General features: G+C 46.0%; 3 protein-coding genes across 3 annotated transcripts; 2 read left to right on the plus strand and 1 right to left on the minus strand.

The window, feature by feature from the left end:
• The first annotated feature begins 12,667 nt into the window (after positions 1–12,667).
• LOC119648630 lies at positions 12,668–13,588 on the plus strand. The gene has a single exon (XM_038050399.1). The coding sequence runs from the start codon at positions 12,668–12,670 to the stop codon at positions 13,586–13,588; it is 921 nt and encodes a 306-aa protein (XP_037906327.1).
• A 93-nt stretch (positions 13,589–13,681) lies between these two features.
• On the plus strand, positions 13,682–16,558 carry LOC119648631. The gene has a single exon (XM_038050400.1). The coding sequence runs from the start codon at positions 13,682–13,684 to the stop codon at positions 16,556–16,558; it is 2,877 nt and encodes a 958-aa protein (XP_037906328.1).
• Positions 16,559–24,455: 7,897 nt separating this feature from the next.
• On the minus strand, positions 24,456–25,565 carry LOC119649645 (non-structural maintenance of chromosomes element 1 homolog). The gene is made up of 4 exons (XM_038051900.1): positions 25,309–25,565; positions 25,073–25,232; positions 24,701–25,010; positions 24,456–24,644 (listed from the first exon to the last, which is right to left on the minus strand). The coding sequence occupies exons 1-4, from the start codon at positions 25,412–25,414 to the stop codon at positions 24,531–24,533; spliced, it is 690 nt and encodes a 229-aa protein (XP_037907828.1). The 5' UTR covers positions 25,415–25,565; the 3' UTR covers positions 24,456–24,530.
• Positions 25,566–25,594: the final 29 nt, after the last annotated feature.

Here is a 25,594-nt window from a genome sequence, read left to right on the forward strand (position 1 = left end):
CAGGAGGCGCGGATAGGTCACCTGGGGTGATTTCCGCAGCCTTTTCATCACCACTCTGTAAGCCTCGCCCCAAGGGTTTATGTCGGCATGGTCGCACAGCTGTTTGAAGCAGTTCTTTTTGCTCCTCCGAATGGCGGCTTCCTTTAGGCGGCCACGCAATTGCTTGTGTACCTCCTCTCGACCGTCGCCACCGGGTTTTCCCCTGAGCCTCTGGCAAAGCCTCCTTGCCCGAAAACATGCGGCTCGCAAACTTGCGATTTCATTGTTCCACCAGTAGTTGGGTTGCCTACTGGGGAGCAATCGCCTTCTGAGCATAGTAGCATCGCATGCTTCCGTCACCCATCGAGTGATCTTGGTGGCTTTCTCTCCAGCCGTACCATTCAGGGATATGTCGGATTTGAGCACCGCAGAAAACGTGTCCCCCTCGAACGCTTTCACTGTCCAGCCAAGCATACCACCCGGCATTCTGCGAAAACTCTTTTTCGAGCTCGATCCGCCCTTGATCTCTATGCAGATTGCCTGGTGGTCGCTGTGAGTATAGTCCTCACTGACATGCCAAGCGATTCTACTGGCTAAAGTGGCACTCACGTATGTCAGGTCCACTATAGACCCCAGGCCCCTTCCCCGGAAAGTGTACGAAGACCCAACATTCGCCAGTACCACGTCCAGCTCCGCGAATGCTTCGAGGAGAACACGTCCCCTCACATTAGTTATCCGGCTGCCCCATTCAAGAGCCCACGCATTGAAATCGCCTCCTATTATGATCGGCCAACGTCCTCTTGCATCCAAAACAAGAGCAGCAAGCATCCGCTCATACTCGACGAGTGTAGCGCTGGGTGGAGCATAGCAGCTGTAGATGTGGATGCACTTCACCTTCGCTCTGATGAAGCCCTCCTCCGGGTGCTCCATTATTTCCTGGAAGGCTTGTTCTCCACAAGTCCACAGCGCTGCTTGGCCCGTTTGGTCTTTGACCCAAACGCTACCACCGCGGTTTCGGTATGGTTCACTTAGTATGGCCCCATCGACGTTTTTCTCGCGGATGGTTTGCGCGAGTAGATACTGCGCCGCCACGCAGTGGTTGAGGTTGATTTGTATTAACCTCATCTGCGATTTGTGCTAAGGGCTCTCCTGTATTCCGGCCACCTGCTGCTGCTTGCAATGTGCCGATGGTCCACATCCTCCTTTCCTTTGCAAAGTCTTCCCGATTTGGCTCAAGAATTTGTCCGCGGTTACATCCTTGGATTTCTTAAGTTCCAACATAAGATCTCCCTTCTGGGACCGTCTAATGCGGCTGACATTGTCTCCCAAATTGGTGAGTTCGGGGTCTGCCTTCACTTTCCTGAGAATGTCGGCGTATGACCCTTCGCCCCGTTTGGAAATGAAAATCACCTCCGGTCTAATCTTCCTCCGATAACTTTTTTCCGCGTTTCTACCTTCCTCCAAGCTTCCGCATCCACCTTTGAAGGTTCGATCCCTTTTCTCGAGGTAGCCACTGCAGTATTTTCCCTGGTAGCTTCAGACGTACTTTTCATGAACTCCGCCTTTTTGGGAGTTGAGTCTTTTTTTCTTTTCGGGGTTTGCTGACCTGTTGAGTCATTCAGCTTCTCGCGCAGCCTCTTCCCCGGTTTCTCCCCTTTTGTGTTTTGAACCGGCGTTACTTGAGTTGCCTGGTTCACTTTTCCAATCGGCGACTTCCCTACTCGTTCATCCTGGGCCTTGCCGTACGTCAAACGGATGCCTCTTATCATGGCCCTTATATTTTGGTGGATGTTCCTGCGCTCCTTTATAAACTCACACAGCTCCATGATCTTTCTACCGAGGGCAATAAAGGTAGCTCCAGACTGATCATTGCCCAAAACATCGCTCGGGTGAATCGGCGTCAGCGATTCTTCCTCATCGAAGACTCCCGCTATGCGCTTCCCACTGGGGGTAGCGATCGTGGGGGCTTGTGCCCGTGTGGGAGGGGATCTGCGAAAAATCGAGCTCCTTCTGAACGGATCCATCACTGGAGCCAGTTCAAGTTCCTCCCGTACGCTTGTAACATTAGATGCCACAGTAGCCAAGGTTCCCACTACTGAGGCACTGCGGTCGTTGGATATCGACGGCCGGGAGCCCGTTTGCTCACTCCCAAAAACCGCCGGCACTGGGTTTCCGAAGCCCTGCACCGTAACTTCATTCTTCTTCTGCTCCTCCATGTTTGGTTTTATTTCTGGGTATCCTTCCCAAAGTCAATTTTTATCCACGGGTGGGCGTTTACTTCCCACCTACCCGGCCTGCGCATAAACATGCCCATACACGCACATCTCCGGATGCATGCATGTGCATGGCCATGACACATTCGCCGAGCATTCCCTTATCCGCACGAAGGGACGCGCCTGATGGGAGATTTGGCAACTCCACACAGGCTATGTCCCCATAGCTGAGTGGTTAGAGCACAAGGCTGTCGTACGGAAGGTCGAGGTTCAAATTTCACTAGTGACGGTGGGATTTGTATCGTGTTTTGACGTCGGATACCAGTCGACTCAGTTGTGAATGAGTACCTGAGTCAAATCAGGGTAATAATCTTGGGCGAGCGCAGTACTGATCATATTGCCTCCTACAGTGTGAATGAAGTGCTCTAACACACACTTCAAGGGGTTGATCCAATTATTATATTAAGTCCGCATCCACTTGATGTCGGATCGGCCCAAATGGGGAGCAACTTACTTCCTCTTTTTTTTTGGTCCATGGGTCCCTCGTTTAGGGCTTAGCACCCAAAGTTTCAAAAATATTAAGCGAAGACGACTTTAAGGTTTTGTTACCAGGGCAGAGACAAATCATCAGACGTTGCCTCACCTCTGCCCTGGGAGCAGCGTGACCGAAGCGGTTCGCAGATGTTAAGCCTTTATATTATATAAGCAGAATACAACATGACTACTAATTACATATATTGAGCGTAGATCCGCCCCTACGTTGGTATATTACCTGCCTCGTCCCAAGCCGAAAGATGAACAATGAGATTCCGTAGCCCTTCTTCCCTCCCCCTCGGACACCACCTTGTCGTGGTGGGGGAGCCTGTAGTAGTTTACTACTACGCTAAGGGTGTCCAAAATATGAATATGGAAACGATGGATATAAACTCTCCAAGTGATAAGAAGTCACAGACTTCGAATCCACCCGCGACCATGAGCAATCAGGTCGCGGCCGAGGCGCGGATGCTGATGATGATAAATCAATCTGTAGAAGGCATGCTTTCCAACTCAGTGGAAAGTTTGCATTTAGTGCCTACGGCGAAGTTAGCCGGAAAGGAAAGTACGGAAACTCTCAAATTGGGAGAAACTGGAAATCCGACTACGGCCGGCCCGTCCGCGGTACTACAGCCCGGCAGAAGGGAATTTCGGCCACTAAGGAGGGGGAACTACAGGCTGAATCCTGCCTATCAGTATCTTCTCCTTCATCCTTACTGGGAAGAGCGGAAGAAAGGGAAGCTGGTGACGTGGACGCTACTGGTTTAACGCCAGTATGTGGAAATGGATCCAAGCGGTCCGGATACCGTGAACCTGAAAAGGCCCTAAGCCGACGGCAGAAGAGAGCACTGCGAAGGAAGATGAAGCACCTTGGGAATGAGGACATGGACGTGGCTGTACCACTAGGCGCGGTAACGCCCAGAGAAATCGGACGCAAGGAAGCGGAATCTCCGGCGGAAGGTGGGGATGAACTGGAAACCCCGGTAAGATCCACACTGGACGCTCCAGACTCTTCTGTCAGCGGTAATGCGCGCGAGACGCGTAAGACCAACACATCAGGGCTTATATCCACGCGTCTCGCGAGGATTAAGACCGGTGTGCCGGGAGGTGATCAAATCAGCGAGAGAGATCTCAATGAAGCTGGTCCCTCCCACAGGAATGCGAACACGAAGGCGGGAAAGAAGAGGACGTATGCGCAAGCTGCAGCCTCTGTTCTGACTGCTGCCGTGGGAGTTTCTTCCAAGGATGGCAAAATGTCAGAGGGACAATTTACCATCCTCCGGGAATGCCTGTGGAAAAAAATGCTGGAGCCTGGAACGAAGCCACGATTTAACAATCAAGGTTTTCGTGATGGGCTTCTCCATTTGGAGTGCGCTGACGAGGCTGCCTTAAAGTGGCTCCAGCAGGTTATCCCAACTTTGAGTTCCGGCGGTCGGTCCAAGTTCACTATTGTGAACAGTGAGCTACGCAGGACAGAACATGTCGGGTGTTGGCTACCGGGCCCTCGAGGGAAGGCAGAGGACATCATCCGCTTGCTGGGTGAACAGAACCCGGGCATGGACTTTGCACACTGGAGGGTAAAGTTCATGAATGCCAGGAAGGACCAATCTACAAACGTGGAGGGCTTCAACTTGGTATTCAAACTGGACCAACAGAGTCTAAATGTGCTCAGGGGAAGTCACCATATGGTGCTCCACTTTTTCCTATATAGACTGAAATTCAGTCATATCAGCAAACTGTAGGGCATCATCTCCATTTTGAGAGCGAAGAACAATGGTGAATTGCAGCATCTTCGGTGCGCTCTCCCACAATGGAGACGTGCGCGGAAGATAGTGCATACAGGGGCGGAACCCCCGTATGGGGGCTCGCACTGGGGAAGGGACTACAGAGTGAATCCTACCTGCTAGTAACTTTTCCTATACCTTCCAAGGAACAGGCGGAAGGAAGGGAAGCCAGAGACGTGAACGGAACTGACTTGATGCCAGTTCGAGTGATCGAATCTATGCAACCCGGACACCGCAAACCAATTAAGGTGCTAAGTGGAAAACGGACGAATGCTCTGCGGGATGAGATGAGATCTTTCGTGGATGAGAACATGGGAATTGCGGTACTTCCAAGTACGGCTTTTCTCAGAGAAATCAAACACGAGGGGATCGAGTCTCTGGCGGTACGGTGTGGGGGAAACCCCGTCATACGCGGACTGCCGCATACGCTTCTAACTGTTTTCCATAAGACAATAAACTAAGTTTATGTCGAAAAACATAAAGATTGGTCAAATCAACCTGCAGCATGCCAAAGCTCCCTCCTACCTGTTGGCAGCGAGAATGACAAAGCTACAGGATTTTCCCTATATCTTTCTGGTGCAAGAACCGTGGGTTTGATTTAACAGAATCTGTGGCATTGGATCAGTAAAGGGGGCTAGGATCTTCTACGACGAAAGATCCATAAGACCAAGAGCTTGCGTCCTGATGTCAAGACGGTTAGAGGCAACTATGCTGAGACAATATTGTTCCCAGGACTTAGCTACGGTCATCATATAATACCAGATAACTGGCGAGAGGAAAAATATCGTAGTTGCCTCCGCTTATTTACCCTATGATTCTTTGTATCCTCCACCGACACAAGAGCTTAGGGATCTGGTGGCGTATGCAGAATCAAATGGTCTCGAACTCTTAATAGGTTGCGATGCGAATGCTCAACATATTTGTTGGGGCAGTAGCAAATGCAATCCAAGAGGAGAGAAGCTATTTGATTTCATCACTTCAGCTGGTCTTATGACTGCAAACGTGGGGTGCGCCCCTACGTTCGTGGGACCGAGAAGAAGCGAAGTAATTGACCTAACAATCTGTACCCCAAAATTGTTAGAGTTGATTACACACTGGCGAGTGCTAGACGAGGTCTCACTGTCAGATCACCGATATCCGATATCTAGAATTCAATCTGACTATTACGGGCGTACAGTCTGCAATACAAAGACGGAACCCTAGGAAAACGGATTGGGCAAAGTTCAATGAACTTCTTGGCAATAAAGTACAGTTCCCTAGGCAACTAAGGACTGTTGGAAGATGAATTGAAAACTCTGAACTGCACACTTTTAGAGTGTTATGAAGAGGCTTGTCCTATTTCCCGAGGCCAAAGCGGTAAAACGGTTCCTTGGTGGAACCGAGAACTGCAAAAACTCAGGAAATCAACCAGGCGACTTCTAAATCGTGCTTGCAAAAGTAACAAGACGAAGACTGATTAAATTTCAGGAACTCACAACGTGAATATAAGAGGCTCGTTAGGGTTCGAAACGAGACTCCTTTAGAGCGTACTGTGAGGAACTGGAAGGCGAAAGAGAGACTTCAAGGCTGTGCAGAGTCCTCAAAAGGGATGAGTCAGCCAAGTTGGATTCTCTTAGAAAACCCAACGGTACTTTCACGAGCTCCAGACTGGACTCAGTACAGACCCTCCTGGAAGTACACCACCCGGGAGAACGGGTGAGAGAAGTGGTAGGGGGAGATTTGACGGTTCTTGCAACCCCTTCAACACGCAAGCGTTGCAAGGGGAACTGGAACACTGCGAAAGCGGTTATCACCCATGAAAAGGTGAGAGCTGCCATACTGTCCTTTGAACATTTCAAAGCACCTGGCATGGATGGCATCTATCCGGCAATGCTAAAGGAGGGTATGGAGCATTTAGAGCGACCTCTAAGAAATATTTTTCGAGGATGTCTTGCTCTGGGCTACGTGCCTTCTTCTTGGCAACAGGTTAAGGTAGTTTTCATACCGAAACCTGGGAAAGATGACTATTCTAATCCAAAGAACTTCAGACAGATCAGCTTGACTTCATTCTTGCTGAAAGATTTGGAGAGACTGGTGGAGCGTCACATTCGTGGAAACGCACTTAGGTCACACCCACTTAGTGAAAACCAACATGCTTACCAACGTGGAAAGTCCTGTGAGTCTGCTCTTCATTTTTTGGTCACAAATATAGAGGATGCAACTTTGAATGGTGAGTACGCGATGGGGGTGTTCGTGAACATTGAAGGGGCTTTTGACTGTGCGCCTTTTCAAAAACTTTGTGATGCCGCCAGAGCGCATGGTGTTGATGATGCTTTAATTAAGTGGATCCATGCTATGCTAACGCAAAGATTGCTGTGCGCTGATGTAGGGGTCGATCGCTACCTGACTACGGAAGCAACGAAGGGCTGCCCCCAAGGAGGTGTGCTTTCGCCACTTCTGTGGAGTATGCTGATCGACTTCCTGCTATGCGAACTGCAAAATTTGCCAATACACGCTCAAGCTTATGCTGATGACGTGGCTGTACTTGCTGTTGATCGGGATCTTGGAACGGTGTGTAGGAATATACAACGTGCCGTTGATTTGATAGACAGCTGGTGCCTTAGACATGGTCTGTCAGTTAATCCAAATAATACCACAATGGTTTTATTCACAAAAAAGAGAAAACTGGATGGACTTTGTCTCCCTGAGATGAGGGATACTACCCTTCAACTCTCCGAAGAAGTGAAATATCTGGGAATCACTCTAGATAAAAAACTTCTTTGGAACAAACATGTAGAGGTAAAGATGAAACGAGTTCTCACAGCTTATGGGCTGTGCAGACGGACCTTTGCCTCGACATGGGGAGTCAGGCCTCATGTGGTAATGTGGATATACGTTGCCATCATTAGGCCGATGTTCGTATATGCATCCGTAGTGTGGTGGGTTAAGATGAGACAAAAAGGTTTTCACCGTAAACTAGCCGCATTGCAAAGAACTGTTTGTCTGGGTATCACTGGTGCCATGAGTACGACATCCGGCGCAGCTCTGAATGCACTACTCAATTTGCAGCCCCTGGATATATTTATTCAAAGCACTGCAATGAGAGCAGCTCATAGGCTAATTCGATTAGATCTATGGAAAAACAACGGATGTGGGGGGCACAGAACATTGGAAGAGTTACTGGGAGGACTGAATACAGTTCTTACAGTGCCTTCCGATTCTCTAAGGGTGGCAAACTGGGTGATTGACGAGCGGTTGAAGGGCAGGCGCATCGCAATCTGCAGTGACAGTCAAGCTGCGCTGAGGGCATTGAGCAGTCCTTTGATCACCTCGAAAATCATTCAGGAATGCAGAAACCGTTTGAACTCTATGTCTAGATTCAATACGGTGGAACTACTCTGGGTACCTGGTCACTGTGGCATAGAGGGAAATGAAATCTCGCACGCTTTAGCGAAAGAGAGGTCAATTTACCCTATGCCGGGACCGGAGCCAGCAATTGGAGTATCAGTAGCATTGGCTAAATCTGTTTTCAAAAACTGGGAACAAGTTTCCCATAATGACAGGTGGCAGAGCCTAAATGCTGCTCGACACACCAAACTTTTCCTGCCAGAACCGAACATACGTACCGCAAAGTTTATCCTGTCGAAAAGCAGGAGGACTTGCAGGTGTATTCTGGGCATTCTGACAGGCCATAATTCACTAGCTGGGCATATGTTCAGAATAGGATCCTGTAATGAGGAAGCGGAATCCACGGAGCATTTCCTATGTGAATGCCCCGCCTATGGACGCGTCAGGCATTAGATCACGGCCTGAGTGCTCAGAAGCTGAAGCTTCTCCCCCACCATACACACACAAACACACACACACCCCTTCGTCCCTGAAGTTGCTTCTCCTGTGTATAGTTTTCTTGTCTATGGATGGATGCCTCTTTGCTTGGAAAATAACTGTATTGCACGGGCAAAAAGGCATAAGAGATTCAAAAATGGAAAAATAAATGAAAAATATCCGTTGTAATAACTTGAATTGTTTAACTAAAATCTTAAACTCTTCATTGACAAAAAATCATCATAATTAAGAATTCACTTAGGGGAAACAACAATTCTTCACGATTCCAGACTCCCCTTTACGTTTGGTTCTAACCCATAAGAGCAGAAAAGTCCATGAAACCGTCTTCCTTATTCTTACCATCATTGCCACTGAATTCTGTTAGAAAGTTCTCAAAGAAGTTATCATCTGGAGATTTCGATCCAGCTTTTGGTTTCTTCTCACAATTGAAATCTCCAAAATCAAATCCGCCGGTAGAACTCGGTGATGCTTTTCGTTTTTTGTCGTTCGGCTCTGCTGAGGTAATGCTCACATTTAGATCTTTGAATATATCTTTGTAGAAATCCGATCCAGCTGGAGACGCACACTTGGATATATTAGACATGTTCAGGATATCATAGGTTTTTTCTAGAGGAGGACTACTGTTAGGATTCTCGGATATGGGGTTGATTGGGGCGTTAGATGAAGCATTTTCATTTGATGATTGTATTGTTATATGCGAAGAAGGTATTTCGGTGTTCAGTTCAATTGGTGTTTCCGCAGACGGCCTTATTTTGATGCCTTCTATGATTGCCGGAGGTGATAGTTTATTAGGGACAGGTTTTGATATTCGCTGTCGTTTCACTTCCAAAACAGGTGGCAGCTTATCCCCAACACGTTTGAGGGCTTGTTTATCTAAGATATCACCATGACTCACATCCTCAACAGATTTTAATGGAGCAATGTCGACAAATTTGGATATTCCATCAGATTCATTCTTGAGTCCGTTACTTAATAATTGTCTCTGAGCAGTAGTATCAATCCCTTCTTCATTTGGGACAGGTATCTGCTCTAATAGAGCTGGATCTGATTTGGTCGCACCATCTTCTGCTTGCTTTAATATGACATTACTCAAAACGGTAACTTTTTTTGATTCGCCTATCTCCACATGGCTTTCAACCGGCGGGGATTTTGAAGGATTCGATTCGTCGCCTTTTAGCCCCTCCCCTATTAAGTTTTCATTCAATGCAGACAGAGCGAAACTTTTAACCAATGGGGGTTGATTGGCAACTAATGTCGAGCTGAGCAGAGATTTTGGCAAATTATTTTGTGGAAATGGTTCAACTTTGTGACAGATCTGTGGACGCGGAATAGCTTCCATGTTATCCTTTCCAATTGGGGACATTTTTCTTAATGATTGAACAGAAGTTTCCATGATCCCATTTTCCATCGGAGACAGTTTCTTCAATGGGTTATTTCCTACTGGTGTCTGGGATTCAACGTATACACCATTTCTGATTTCAGTAACAGTTACTGAAGACGAAACTGTGTATGATTTCTGTTCGATATATCCAGTGTGGGTGTATGCTGAAAAGTTGGAGTCTTTCTTCTGAACGTTTTCTGGTGATGGTGAAAACCTCAAATCGTTGTTCGTTGAATTAATTATTCTCTTCAAATGCGACAACATAGCTTCAACTTTCTCTTTGGAATTCTCGATATCATCCTGGGAAGTTGATGGAACCGGGGAAATCTTTGGTATATGAAAGTTTTCCAGCTTGCCTGATGATTGTGTCATTAACTGCTGATGGAGGAATGAATTAATTTAAGCAGAGGCGAAACGTATTCATACCTGTGAAATCTGGTCGGAATTCACTAAAACCACTCCGTTTGTTTGAAGCTTTTCACGAAGGCTTTTCGCACATGTTGTCTGCAAACAAAAATATTTATTTGAAAGAACCTGAAAGGAATTCCATAGATTAACCTCATCCGTCTTCTCACTCAGCCTTTTGCGATTGACAACCAATGAAAGGATAATATTACTTATTTTCTTCTCCATTTTGTCCAGATTCATCTTGGCGTTGTTTTCTTCGTTTTGGAGTTCGGTTGAAAGTTGCTGTAAATCCTCTGCAGTGCTACTTTCCAACTGTTGAACATTTTGATGTTGTTTCACTGAATCGAAGCAGGATTCGCTTTAATTACTATACTCGGATATCATATTCACTTTAATTACCGAGTGTCAGATTCTCACGTTCCTTCTTTCGTTGTGAAACTTCTTTTTGAATCTTGGATAAATATTCTAAATGGCCTGCAAACACCTTTTCTCGCTTTTCTTTGTAGAGGGCGGGGCAGAATAAACGTTGTTCGAACAGGGATTTTAATAAATATCTATTGCTATGGAGTAGAAATTACACATTAATATCATAAATGAATAAAAAATATAGAGTGTAGGGATTTAAAAATCTGGTCTCAATTCAGAAATGCAAATAATTTGTCTCCAGTTTATGTACAGAAAAACCCTGCATGCGTCCCCTTTGTTAGATAGAAGGACAATAGAAACCCCGGGCCAAAGGAGTACATTGTGACAGCAGGTGTGCCTCAAGGTTCTGTATTGGGACCCGTGCTGTGAAACATAATATACGACGGAGTGCTTGGCCTACGCGTGCCGGAGGAGACAACGGTGATTGGTTTTGCGGACGACCTGGCGGTAGTTGCAATTGCAAAGCATCCCGAGGACGTGGAACTTTATGCAAATGAAGCCATTCATACCATCAAGTCATGGTTACGAATGGCCAAGCTAGACCTGGCAGACGAAAAGACGGAGGCGGTCCTCATTAACAACCCTAGGAAGAACAACACGGTTACCATCCGGGTTGGTAATCGTGAGATCGTCTCAAAATCAAGCTAAGTTTCAAGAGACACTTGGATTATGCGCAAGAGAAGGCAGTAAATGCCAGCTCATCCCTTGCAAGGATGATGCCTACCGTAGAAGGACCGAAGTATAGTCGCAGGCTACTCATCGCGGGAGTGGCGAGGTCGATCCTGCTATACGCGGCCCCTGTCTAGACGGGAACGTTGAACCACGCTGTCAACCGGAGGAAGATAAGTTCGGCATACCGGCCAATTGCGCTAAGGGTGTACAGCGCATTTAGGACGGCGTCGACGGAGGCAGTGTGTGTCATCGCGGGAATGATCCCTACAGATCTTATAGCGAGCGAGGCACAATGGCTCTACGAAAAACGGAAGGCAAATCCAGCCGAAGTGAATGCGGACTTCCGAAAAGCCATCAGGAGAGAGTTGTGTGACAAGTGGCAACAACAGTGGGATAACTCCGACAGGGGCCGGTAGACCCATACATTGATCCCATGTATCGAGAAATGGGTCGACCGAAAGCACGGAGAATTGAATTACCACCTGACACAGTTCTTTACGGGACCCGGTGGCTATAGGAAGTACTTGCATCGCTTCGAGGTGGACGAATCTCCCAACTATCCTGAATGCGGTGCTACACCCGAGGACCCGGAACACGTTATGTTCCATTGTCCCAAATTTCTGCAGCAGAAAAGGACCTGGTGGAAGAGATGCTGAAGTCTGAGGAAAGCTGGATGGCGGTAGAAGAGGCAGTAGCCGTGGTGCAGACAAAACTCCTGGAGTTGGATCGAGCTCGGAAGGCGGCGCGACGGAGACGCGACATGGGCGAGCTGGTACAGCAAACCAGAGCCTCCCCCGCGAAGTAATACCTGACGATGGTCCCGCGGGGAGGAGCGGAAGAGTGGGGGTGATTTTAGTGGGTGTTCAGGCTGCAGTAAAAAAAACCGTCTGCACGCGCATCCGGTGCATGCAAAAAATATTTGCATATCCAAGGTGAATATTTTCCGCATGCACGCATATTTAGCATGTAAGCAATTTGTAATTTTCACATTTGCAAGTAAGCATTTTTGTACACTTTTTGATATTAGCGTGTAAGCACTTTTGTTCCTATTTAAGCGAGAACAATTAATAAAGAATTTAGTGTATTTTCAAGTCCCGAAGAACTAAGCCTTTTATTCTTCTCCAGTGAGGCTGCTGGAGACTTCGAAGATTTGGAAATATACTCTACTGGACTAAACTTGATTCGGTGTTCCCCCCAATTAAGAAGGACAGACTCATTCGGTGTTTCACCCAATGAACATACTGACAGACTTGAAAACGAACTTTACTTGGTTTTGACTTGAGCAGGTGTTTCACTTGATCAAGAAGAAAGACTCACCCGGTGTATCACCGAGTGGACCTATCAAGATTAAGACATTTTTTGGTGACCCCGACGTGATCGGCCGATCACAACATTAAAAGGACACGAGGCGAGTTAATAACTTTGTGGAATTATCTTAGCCAATCATGGAGGCGATACTTGAGAAAATTAATAATCTCACTCAACAACAAGATGTGACGGGCCAGGAGATTCAGCGTATTTTGAGTAACTACCGGAAAGATTCGGTAGCTCGTAAGACAAGGGAATATCTCACGACGAGATTGGAACAATTGGAAAATCTCTGGACAGCCTTTTCGGAGAGAAATGAAGAGCTTGAAGAGTTAGCGCATTATCTTCCAGCTCATCCATATTTCGAGAAACAATATTTCTCTTCAATGCAGCGCGAGTACACCAAGTACAAGGATGATATTTCGGAACGCCTTCAGGGTTTGGAAGGCACGTCCAAGTTGAATATCGATTTGGGTAAATCAGCCACGGGTGCTTTAGATACAAAGGCCGCCAGGGCAGTAAACAATGCTCAGAACGAGCTTCCCAGCGATGTCGTGGTACTAATAAGGCAACAGCAATCAAGGCTACGGGCTGTGGAAAACATTATTAGCGGCATCGACACAGTTGGACAGGCACAGCCCAAATCATACTACGAATTGAAGACAGCTACTTTATCAAAGTACTGGGAAGAGTTGCGTCAAGGCCATCAGAATATATGGCAATATTCCAGCGATCCAAATGAGTTAGGGTACAACGAGGAGAATTTTCTCAACCTCGAAGAGCGATTTCAAGACACTTTAATATTTCTCGCTGAATGCCGTTCAAAGCTAGAGCCTAGCATAGCTACCGCTTCTAGGGCCTTTCCAAGCATCAACTTACCACACGTGACAATTCCTACCTTTGACGGCGATTATGCACAATGGCAATCTTTTCACGACCTATTCCGCCAGATGATTCACGAGCAGCAATTGGGAAATGCTCAGAAAATGTGGTATTTGAAGAGCAATCTAAAGGGTGAAGCAGAGCGACTTATACGTCATCTGCCCATCACTGACTAAAATTATGACATTGCATGGACAACGCTAACAAACCGCTACAGCAATCAACGATTGAGGGTAGCCACGCTATTGGATAGGCTCACACAACAGCCGATGATTACTTCGGATTCCCCCAGTGCTTTGAAAAAACTTCATGACATTACGAAGGAATGTCTAGCAGGACTCAAGAACTTTAATATCAATATAGCTAGTTGGGATCCCATTTTATTACATATTTTACTGAAGAAGTTAGACAAGGTTACGCACGCCTTATACGAACAAACTTTGACTTCACCACGAGAACTGCAGCCGGTTGATGCATTTCTCGCGTTTTTGGAAAGACGCTTTCAGTCTTTAGAGGCCTTGTGTAACGACAAGAGGAGTACGACTCAAAACAAACCTACAAACCGAACCTCGGCTTTAATATCCACCAAGGACAGTCAATCTTTACAGTGCAAAAACTGCAAGGGAAGCCATCGAATCTACACATGTGAAGCTTTTAAACAATTGTCCATCTGGGATCGAGTAGCCAAAATCAAGCAGCTGAGGCTATGTTTGAATTGCCTACGGGAAGGACATCGAAGTGCACAGTGTAGCGCAGGAAGTTGTCTTAAATGTGGCAAGAAGCACAACACTCTACTACATATGGACGCCAACAATCAAGACAAAACAACGCCCTCTATCACCACAATTCAAACAGCCAACGCCACCAAGCAAGGTCAAGTATCAAGTATTGTACAGGACAAGGGTTCTACAAATGTCAACCATTCTATTGCATTATCAACGGAAATATCAGCATCAGAGGGACCTTTTGTTCTATTAGCTACTGCACTCATCAAGGTGATAAACCAAAAGGGCAAGTCGATAGAAATAAGAGCTCTGCTGGATAGTGGCTCCCAAATAAACATAATTACAGAAACGGCTGTGAGAAAGCTGGGACTACAACCAACTAGTTACCATATACACATTCGTGGTCTGGGCGGAGCGTCGCAACAATCGCAAGAGATGGTAACGTTGTCATTGCAATCAAGAATCACTACGTTTGCACGGAAGATAGACGCTATAGTTTTACCACATATAACATCCTCTCAACCATCGCAAGGTCTGAATTCAAGGAACTGGGCCATACCCGGCAATATTCAGCTTGCCGATCCTCATTTTGACCGGGAAGGGCGTATTGATCTACTTCTCGGAGCTGACATCTACTACGAACTATTAGCTACAGGGCAGATGCGGCTATCAAGGAACCTGCCACTGCTGCAAAACACGGTCTTTGGCTGGATAATTGCTGGAAGGGTTGCAACATCCTATCAGAAAGACGTTACATGTGGCATCCTCAACACCGATGATTCCAAGCTCAGCGAGCAGATCGAGCGTTTTTGGAAATTGGAGGAACCAGAATCTACAGAGAACCTTGCGATGACAACACAAGAAATAAAGTGTGAAAATCATTTTGCTCAAACCATGAAACGAACGAACAATGGACGTTTCATTGTGAAACTGCCTTTCAAGGTGGATCCAGCAAAACTCGGCAAATCTAGGGGCAATGCGGAGAGGCGACTTTTCAAATTAGAATGGAGATTAGCACGAAACCCAGAACTACGCAAACAGTACAATGAATTTATGGACGAATACAAGCAACTGGGGCATATGACGGAAATAGATGAAGGAAGTATTCCGAGTCTTCATTACTTTCTTCCCCATCATAGCGTTCTGAAGCCAGAGAGCACCACCACTAAACTTAGAGTAGTTTTTGACGCCTCTTCGGAAACCTCTTCTGGATACAGTTTGAACGATGTACTTGCTACAGGCCCTACCATCCAATCCGAATTATTTACCATTCTAGTACGATTTCGGCTGCCTTGCTTTGTTTTTACTGCTGACATCGAAAAGATGTATCGACAAGTCCAGGTGTCGGAGGAAGACAAGAGATTTCAACTAATTCTATGGCGAAATGAGCCTAATGAACCTATAAGATGTTATCAGCTGAACACGGTCACATATGGTATTTCCTCTGCACCATATCTAGCCACCAAATGCCTACAAGAATTGTCATCACAGACAACGCACAAATACCCATCCGGTTCGACTGCATTAAGACGGGATTTTTATATGGACGATGTGATGTCAGGTGCAAACACCTTGACAGAAGCTATTGAGACGCAACATCAACTTCGCACAATCTTGCAATCAGCCGGCTTTAAGCTTCGAAAGTGGTGTGCAAACAACAAGAATCTTTTAAACAACATTCCTGTTGAAGATCAGGCACTCCAACTGGACATAACCCAAGAAAGGGAGGAAAACGTAAAGACACTAGGATTAGTTTGGACTCCTAAGACAGATGAATTTCAAATTAAATGCCCATACACGGAATCTAAGAAAGTAACAAAGAGATCAGCGCTATCGGATATCGCTCATCTGTTCGATCCGCTAGGATTGATGGCACCAGTTACAGTTACTGCTAAAATCTTCCTTCAAAGGCTGTGGAGTCTCAAAATAGGTTGGGATGAAGAAATTCCTTTAGAACTACAGGCGGAATGGTCAAAATATTATAATGACTTGCAGGGGCTGAATCAAATTAAGGTACCTCGTCACATATTTGGAGGGAAGGTACCTGAAAAAATACAGTTACATGTCTTTTCGGACGCTTCGGAAAAGGCGTATGGTGCAGCGGTATATTTACGAGCTATTCAGTCAGATGGGGTTCGCACAGTTCGTCTTTTATGTGCAAAGTCGAAGGTGGCACCATTAAAACGAGTGACCCTACCAAGATTGGAATTGTGTGCAGCAAGGCTAGCAGCTGAACTCGCTCATCGGCTTAAACGGGACATAGAAATTCCAGACTATAATTGCTTTTACTGGACCGACTCCGAAATTGTCCTAAATTGGATCAATGCAGAAGCATCGTCATTTTATACGTTCGTGGCTAATCGAGTCGCTGCTATACAACAAAAATCCTCACCCATCCCCCCCCCCAATCCCCCTCCTTAACACTCTTCAATTCCCTTGTCAAAAACATCCTTGAATACTGCTCTGTAGTCTGGTCCCCCTACCGCATCCGTGACGGCCGCGCTCTTGAAGCTGTACAACGCAAATTCACCCGGACCCTCTTTTACAAAAAGAACCTTCCACGGGTTGATTATCCGTCACGACTCCGCTCCCTCAATCTCCCCTCCCTACAGCAACGCCGTATCTTCCTTGATATGTGTACTCTTTTCAAACTCTGCAATGGTCTGATGGACTGCTCCCCCAACTCGGATATTACTCTCCATATCGCCTCGTCTCATGACACACGTAATGCGGACATTTTTGATGTGCCCTTCGCCGAGCTCGAGATTTACTTTCACTCTCCGATCCCGAGGTTTTGCCGGTCCTACAATGCCCTACAGCTTGGTTCATTTGACTCTATGTCCCTCTCTAGTTTTAAGCGCAAAATATGCCATTTACTTGCTCCTCCCTCTGAGGACAATATGTAATAAGAAATTTGCTTTCTGTGTATTGTCCTCATTAAATAAATAAATAAACAGAGCCTATTTCAGCTTACAAAGACTGTTCCGCTTGAAACGTCTCACCATAGGGTCAAAGCTCTTACTGTACAAGGCTATGATCGTGCCTGTCCTCATGTATTCCTCGGAAACTTGGGTTCTCAGCAAGAAAAATTGCGAACTCTTGGACGCATTCGAGAGAAGAATCCTCCGCAGAATTTTTGGCCTCTACATGAGGATGGACGATTCCGTAGCCTACACAATGACGAAATCTATGAGCGATACCATGACCGTCCGGTTGTGGATAAAATCCGGCTCAATAGGTTACGGTGGGCGGGTCACTTAATCCGTATGGATGAGGATGATCCCACCCGGAAAGTCTATAAGGGCAATATCTATGGTAGAAAAAGAAGACGAGGCAGACCCTGCCTAAGATGGAGCGATGGCGTAGGCCAGGACGCCAGACAGCTTTTAGGGATATCGAATTGGTGGACCTCGGGGATGTCTGGAGTTCCTTATTAAGGCAGGCCTAGACCGGATACCGATTGTTGCGCCGTTGATGATGATTGGAACCAGGTAAATATAGCAGTTATTGCCGATAGTTGAACCACATAGCCAAAAGACGTAAAATATTTAGATATTAGAATAAATCTTATTTAAAATGCGCCCTTACAACTTCCGACTCTTTTCCGCTTTTTCCTCCTTTTTCTTTAGCCCTTCAAGTCGAGATTTCCGCTCCTGGTAATCCCGCTCAAGTTCAGTTTCTTCAGCCATCAGCATCGCTAACGCGTCACGGAAAGCTACAAAGGGAAAGATGAAATACAACGGTTTTCACATTTATTTAATTTGAGTACTTACATCCAAGCGAGTTACAATTACGGATATTGTTCCGTTTCGCTTCATTTACTTTTTTCTCGAGTGCATCAATTTCCGCATCGGGTTCCTGGTATGGAGCGGTAAAGTCCATTTCTTGTGTTTTGTCTTGCTTTTCACTCAAATATTATTTTATGAAAATATTCTTACTTTTGTGGTAGAAATGAAAAAGGAACTGCTGCTTTTGGTTTGCAAATTGATGAATTGAAGATCGGATTCATTTCCTGCTTAATGCTGTGTTTTAAATTATGATAAGTGTATAACACTTGGGTTTGAGGGATGGATCATGTACAGTTACGGAAATAATGATGAAATAGATCATCCAAATCAGGACAATCAGTTTTTATAATATTTATCCAAGTTCAGTTGCTTTAATAAGCTCCTTTTTCATTATTCTGAATGCCAGAAACAAATCAACTTCAAATATTAAAACACAACACGAGAATTCCATTGTGCCATGCAACTGGAACTCAGTATCCCAGAATTACTGGCGATGGAATTGAACCCTAAAAAGAGAACTGCTTGGTGCAGAACAGTGAATCAAAATTGAATTAGGAGGGGTCCGAAATCGTTCCAAAAGTGGCAGTCCACCAATCAGTACAGCCTTAAAAACATTAATAAACTCAAATGTATTATTTTGCTTAAGGATTTAGGGGTCCTAGGTCCGCATCGACTTGACGTCGGACCGGACCAAATGAGAAGCAACTTACTCCCCCTTTTTTTGGTCCACAGACCTCTCGTTTAGGGCAAAATATGCTAAGCTCTGGACAAGTTTTGGCCCAAAGAGTGGGCGGATTTACGCTCAATATAATTCGCATATCGTGCTCTGCAAATTATATACAGGAGCTTTCAACATCTGCGAGCCGCTTCGGTCACGCTACTCTCAGGACAGAGGTAAAGCAGCGTCTGATAAGTTGCTTATGCCATCCTTCGAAAAACTTCTAAGTTTGACTCACTCACTGTTATAGCCACAAAGGCTTGCAGCATTTGCGACAAAGACCACTACGTGAAGCAATGCGACAAGTTCAGGGAGATGGACGAGCAACAACAAAAAAATGAAGCAAAGAAATAAAACTTGTGTTTAAATTGTTTGAGGAAGGGACATGGCGTCAACCAATGCCTCTCAAGTGGCAGGTGCCAGACATGTTCAAAGAAATACCATTCTTCACTACATAACAGTGGAATCACAACCATTTAAAAAAAGGACAATCGATGAAAACTGATGTCGCCCAAGCTCAAGCAGTATTGCTTGGAACAGCTCTATTTGGCGTATTACCGAACATACCCAACAATCGGAACCCCAGTCAGCAGGACTATAAGCCAACAAATTAGATAATCCCCAATAAGGAACCCCAGGGCGAATCGACATTTTGCTTGGAGAAGACACCTACAATGAGATCGTCCCACCAGGATTCAAAAAAGGATCCCCTTGTGCAGTGAATACCAGGTTTGGCTGGATTTTACTCGGCTCGACTTCTGCGAGTGATATCAGCAGACTACCAGGCGAGACCAGTCTGGTAGATATATTATTCGGCTCCCATTTAAGCAGAATTCGGAACTCGGAAAAACTGTGCAACGCGCACCAAAAGGCGCACATTCGGTGCTCACAATTGGAAAAACGACTAGGCAACGACGACGACTTGAGGAACCAATATGTAGCATTCATGGAGGAATTTCTTGAGCTAGGTCACATGGTGGATGTGCCTGATCTAGATAAGTTTGCAAAACAGACATATTATTTGCCCCACCACGCCGTACGCAAAGAAGCACCACCACGAGTCGTTCCCAATGCGTCTCAAGCAACACCGAAAGCAAGTCAGTCAACGATACCTTGCTCGTTGGTCTCAATATTCAGCATAGCATCATTCATGTATTGATGAGATGGAGAGCGAATCGATACATGATAGCATTTGACATAGAAAAGGCAGATAAGTGTGTATTTTCAGGATCAGGACTGTCAACAAATCCTGTGGCGAAGTCATTCATCCGAACCGATTAAACATTTTGAGTTAACAACAGTTACATATGGCACAACCAGCGCTCCCTACTTAGCGATGCGCACTTTGCATCAGCCACTGGATGACGAAAGGGTGCATTACCCAAGAGCGTGTTGAGCCACGCTCCATATGTGGATGATGTCCTAACCGGCGGAGATACGATCAAGGAAGCGCAGACATTATAGTAATATTTTATCAAAGTACTGCAAAAGGGAGGGTTTAAATTACGGAAATGGTCACCAAATCACGATAGTCTCTTGGAGCCCATTCCTGTTCCCGATAGAGAGGCGAACCTACCGGTAAGTATCGACGAGGAAGAACACGTCAACACGCTAGGACTGTGCTGGCATCCAGCAAGGGGTTGCTTTTTCTTCAAGGTTAGCTTAGAGGAGTTCACAGGTACTGTCCTCACTAAATGACAATTGCTTTCTAAGGTAGCAAAGTTATTCGATCCAGTGAGATGATTGCAGCCATGTATTTTCCTAGGGAAAGTAATGATGCAGTAGTTGTGACTACAGCACACAAATTGGGATGAACCAATTACGGAGGAACTTGATCCGAAATGGCGAAACTTTCGCTTACAGTTGCCAGTTCTCCATGAAATTACTATTCCGAGGTGGCTACATTGTAATGATACAGCAGCCATTCAAGTCCATGGATTTTGTGACGTATCAGAAGCAGTATATGCGGCAGTCATCTACGTACGCATTGCGGGAACTGACGGCTCCAATTCATAACATCGAAGTCCAAAGTCGCACGGTTAAAGGTTCAATCGATTCCACGGTTGGAACTGTGCAGTGCTGTGCCTTTGTGTGACCTGATGTCGTCCGTCCTGGCGCTCTCTATGGTTGTGAGTGTTGGCCAACTATAAAAGAGAATGAACGACGTCTTGGGGTAATGGAGACGAAGATGTTACGTTGCACTAGTGGCGTCATACGTTTTGATCACATCCGAAATGAGAATATCCGCGATCGTTATGGAGTTGCATCGATCGTGGAAAAATTGCGAGAGAGGCGTCTTCGATGGTATGGTCACGCAATTCGCGCTAACAAAAATTCACTTGCCAAGATTAGTCTGAGCATCGAAGTCGATAGTAAAGGACCGAAACAACGATGGCTTGATACGCTGGATGGGGATTTAAAAGCCTCGAGATTGCATCCAGATGAGGCATTTGATAGAGCCAAATGGCGAAACCGATCACAACGAACCGATGCCGCTTCTGAACGGGACAAAGACTGAAAGAAAAGAAGATGTCAACTACGTTAGAAGCCCGCGGTTCGGAAGGATGTCCATCCCTATTATTGGACAGATTTGATGATCGTTCTACAAAGGCTCTAAAGTCCAGTAACTCACTGGAAGGTATAGATTCAGCTGTATTCATTCATCCTCCCACTCCAAATAATGGCGACATATACACAGCAAGGCGAACCCGGCAGATATCACATCCCCTGGAATTTTCCCAAACCGTTTGAAGAATCATGCATTGTATGGGAATGTCCCGGACTGGTTAAAGGAACATCAAGACAAATGACCGAAATCAAGACCCACATGCAACGAGGCTCCCACCAATTTAAAAGTACGACAAAAGGTAGCAGGCTTCACAATTTTAAAGATAGAAGAAAGGGAGAATTTAACACAACGATTCTCAACATTCACGAAATTCGTGAGAGTCATTGCTTACTGCAAAAGATGGAGGTCTAACTTTCACAAGTCGTTTTTAAGAACGGATAAGTTACAGCAGGCTGAAGACACTCATTCGGATGATCCAACAAGAGGTGCTTGCAAACGAAATTAACTCACTCAGAACCAACAAACCCCTCAAATTCAAACAGATTCAGTTTAGGTCAAAAGAATTTCTAATTCAAACTCGATGTGGCTGCGGTCAACTGAAACTGCTCTGTATCAGCTGACAGAGGTACTACGGGATGCCATAGAAACAGAACAAATTGCACTGTGCGCGTTTTTGGATATCGAAGGAGCATTCGACAACACATCGCACACAGAGATACAAGATGCCCTGAGTCGCAAAGGAGTGGGAAACACCCTGGCATTCTGAATGGGCACAATCCTAGAAAACAGGCAAATAGAAGTACCGACAGATACAAATTCTATTGTCATGAACACCATTCAAGGCTGTCCACAAGGTGGGGTACTATCGCCGCTGATGTGGAGTATAGTAGTGGACGAACTCCTGGACGTGTTAACAAATACTGGAATACAAGTCCAGGGTTACGCGGACGACATTGTTTTAATCTGTAGGGGCAAATATGAAGATACCCTATGTGATAGAATCCAAACTGGATTAAGGGTTACTAGTGCCTGGTACAGGAAGGTGGGACTGCGGATCAAACCAGCCAAAACCACTATGTACCATTCACTAGGAGGCGTAAGCTTGATCACCTGAGAGCCATAACATTATATGATATGGAGATGAAACGAGGAACAGAGGTCAAATATTTGGGAATTACGCTAGACCAAAAATTACTCTGGAAGACACTTGTCGGAAAGCCACGAAGGCTCTGATGACTTGCAGATCCATAGCAGGAAAAAAATGGGGTTGCAGCCCGAAGATACTACTTTGGATATATACTGCAATAGTAAGGCCAATGATTACCTATGGAGCGGTAATCCGGGCAGAAAGAACCGAACTCAGCACACAAGCCAGGGAATTACATAAGCTCCAAAGGCTGGCTTGCGTGTGTATCAGTGGAGCAATGAGGACATGCCCAACGGCATCCCTGGAGGTCCTTCTGGGATTAACCCCTCTCCATCTGCACATACAGATACAGGCAAGGAGGGCAAATATTCAGGATGGCCGGTAGTATGAGTGAGGCGGGGAGCTGCCTAAATCGAAGGAAGATCGATATTCTTTCTAGGCGGTATCCCGAATTACTGATACCAAGGGATAACATGACAACGAGGTTTCACTTCGATAAGAAGTTTGAAACACTTTGGAGTAACAAGGCAAACTGGGAGAGCGTGGCTGCGACATACGGCTTAAACCAGCAACTGATTACTTGGTACACTGACGGATCCCTCACAGCAGAGGGAGCGGGTGCCGGTGTCATTCATCATCATCATCATCAACGGCGCAACAACCGGTATCCGGTCTAGATCTGCCTTAATAAGGAACTCCAAACATCCCGGTTTTGCGCCGAGGTCCACCAATTCGATATCCCTAAAAGCTGTCTGGCATCCTGACCTACGCCATCGCTCCATCTTAGCCAGAGTCTGCCTCGTCTTCTTTTTCTACCATAGATATTGCCCTTATAGACTTTCCAGGTGGGATCATCCTCATCCATACGGATTAAGTGACCCGCCCACCGTTCCGTTGTCGTTGCCGGGTCCGTCGTTTTAAAGTCCGTCCTGTCCGAGGCTCCTGTTGTGGCTTCGTAACAAGTTGTTTTCCGTGTAGGGTTGTCAGCCCTACCCAACCCCCAACCTGGAGGACCAGTTGGTACAATTTGTCCCGTTTTTAGGCGCGGGAGACTCGCCTTCATCCTTCTCCGTCTGCAGCTTAAGAAAGAGCTCCCAGCGGTCACCACGTGGAGGTGGAGATAGGGTTTGGTAGTAGAGCTGTTGGTGTTGGTTCAGCAGGCATTTCCCAGGTTTTATGCTCCATCGTGGGTACCAATCCACGTTTCGCCCTGGGACCTATACTATCCTTTGACCACCGTCGGTGTCATTGGTCCAAGGAAAATGCACTTTGAGTCAATGGGCAGGTACACTAGCATATTCCAGGCGGAAATTTACGCCATAGACAAATGTGCCTCCTTTAATCTGCAAAGGAACTACAGGGGGCGGAACATAGCTATTCTCACCGATAGCCAAGCAGCGATCAAGGTACTTAGGTCCAACCAGGTGAACTCTAAACTGGTATGGGAATGCTTTGAGAGACTGAATACACTCGGTTCGGCCAACAAGGTCTGTATACTTTGGGTTCCAGGCCATACTGGGTTGGAAGGCAACGAGGCAGCGGACAAACTAGCGAAGAAGGGAGCAGGGATGCCTTTACAAGGGCCAGAACCCTTCTGTGGAATCGGAAACGGTTTCATGGCTATGAATCTAAGAAATAAAGAGGAACGGTTGAGGGAACTATACTGGGCGGGGCTACCGGGGATGGAGCAGTCCAGGGTGCTTATTGGAGGATACGAACCCATACGCATAAAGGATTGCTCAAACCTCACCAAAAAGAACCTCAAAATCATAGTGCTAGGAATATCTACGGACACTGCTTGCAGGTTTTGTGAGGAGGATGACGAAACCTCTATACACGTCCTGGGACAGTGTCCGGCACTTGTGCAAAGTAGGTCGAGGCATCTGGGAGAACACTTAATACCAGATGCAAAGCTGAAAGATCTGGAAGTGGGGAACATACTAAAGCTCCTAACGGTTACAGGCCTGCTTGAGATACTATGATCAATGGGTACGCTATAACCAGTAAAGGGGGCACAATAGTTCTTCCCTTAACAGAATAATAGAGTCGTAGATGTAAAATAAAACAAGTGGAAATTTATTTCGTAAATTAATTTTATTAAAAATTCATTCCAACACAATCACCGGCGAGAACACTTGCTATGCTATGGAGAGATCAAACCCCCGTGGCTTTCATACGGGCTTATCCCACGGCTGCTTGCACGCTGGACAATTTAAAGCCTTCGCCAACGCCCTGCGCAGGCATTCCCGATGGAAGAATTTCTCGCATTTGTCGCACTTTGTTCCCTGAAATTAACATTTAAACGTCGCAATTACAAAATATTTAAGAGTATTCCACCCACCATCAGCACAGCAGCCAGGCACAACTGACACTTTTTCACATAATCTTCGAAGTTTTCCGCCAAAAAGTCAGAGAACTCGCCGAGGGTCTTCGGACCAAAGTAAAGGAGGTTTTCTTCCTCAAGGAAGTAACCCAAAGTGATCCAGTCGTCCAGCAGTTCTTCTGCATGGTTTTTGCTGAACGGCTTGGGCTTCAATTGGGCAATGAGGTTCAGGGCGACTATCCGCTGGATGCTGTATTCATTCAAGGTTATTTCCTGCAGCAGGAGCCGGAAATATTCGCGATCCATTTCTGTGTAGAATGTTTGTTTCCTGTGATGGGAAAACGGGGAATTATGCGAATGGCAAGTGGAAAATGAGCAAGAGTTTCTTACATATTAATTTCGTCCTCAATTGTATTCACAAACACAACAAACTCCTTATTAACAATTTCATGCTTGACTCGTTTGATTCTTTGGTCGAGCTGGGCAATTTTGTCGTTGATTTCACTGATGAATAAATCCAGGTCGCTGGCGTGGTCGGGTTCGATACCGTCTGCATGGAATGTACAATTAATAAAGTACGCAAGGACGAGGCCGAAGCCGCACTAATTTTACAGCGAAAGTCATACAATGTTTGTTGATATCTTTGAGTAACTCGCGGGCAGCCGGCACTTCCATGGCGCACTGGTTCGATATTGCTTGCAGAAAAGTTCGGTGTCGGTTAGAGTATCCCATCTTCCGGCCTGCAGTTCTTCCAAACAAGGGGAGTTATCCAGAGGGTTGATAGACAGCCAAGATTTGTTTACTTCTGGGACGTCACTTCAAACAGCAAACCACTTGTTGGTACGGTTAAGATCCAAACCGATGCTTTTGTGGTGGGAATACGAAATGCAAAACTGCATTACCGCCCCATGT

Source organism: Hermetia illucens, chromosome 2 (assembly GCF_905115235.1).
Source record: "Hermetia illucens chromosome 2, iHerIll2.2.curated.20191125, whole genome shotgun sequence".
Taxonomy (NCBI): domain Eukaryota; kingdom Metazoa; phylum Arthropoda; class Insecta; order Diptera; family Stratiomyidae; genus Hermetia; species Hermetia illucens.

Coding starts and splice junctions, on each gene's coding strand:
- LOC119648630 (XM_038050399.1), top strand. CDS start 12,668: ATGGAGGCGATACTTGAGAAAATTAATAATCTCACTCAACAACAAGAT.
- LOC119648631 (XM_038050400.1), top strand. CDS start 13,682: ATGATTACTTCGGATTCCCCCAGTGCTTTGAAAAAACTTCATGACATT.
- LOC119649645 (XM_038051900.1), bottom strand. CDS start 25,414: ATGGGATACTCTAACCGACACCGAACTTTTCTGCAAGCAATATCGAAC. Junction 25,011..25,072: donor ATTGAGGACGAAATTAATAT/GTAAGAAACTCT, acceptor TTCCCATCACAG/GAAACAAACATTCTACACAG. Junction 24,645..24,700: donor GCCTGGCTGCTGTGCTGATG/GTGGGTGGAATA, acceptor TGTTAATTTCAG/GGAACAAAGTGCGACAAATG.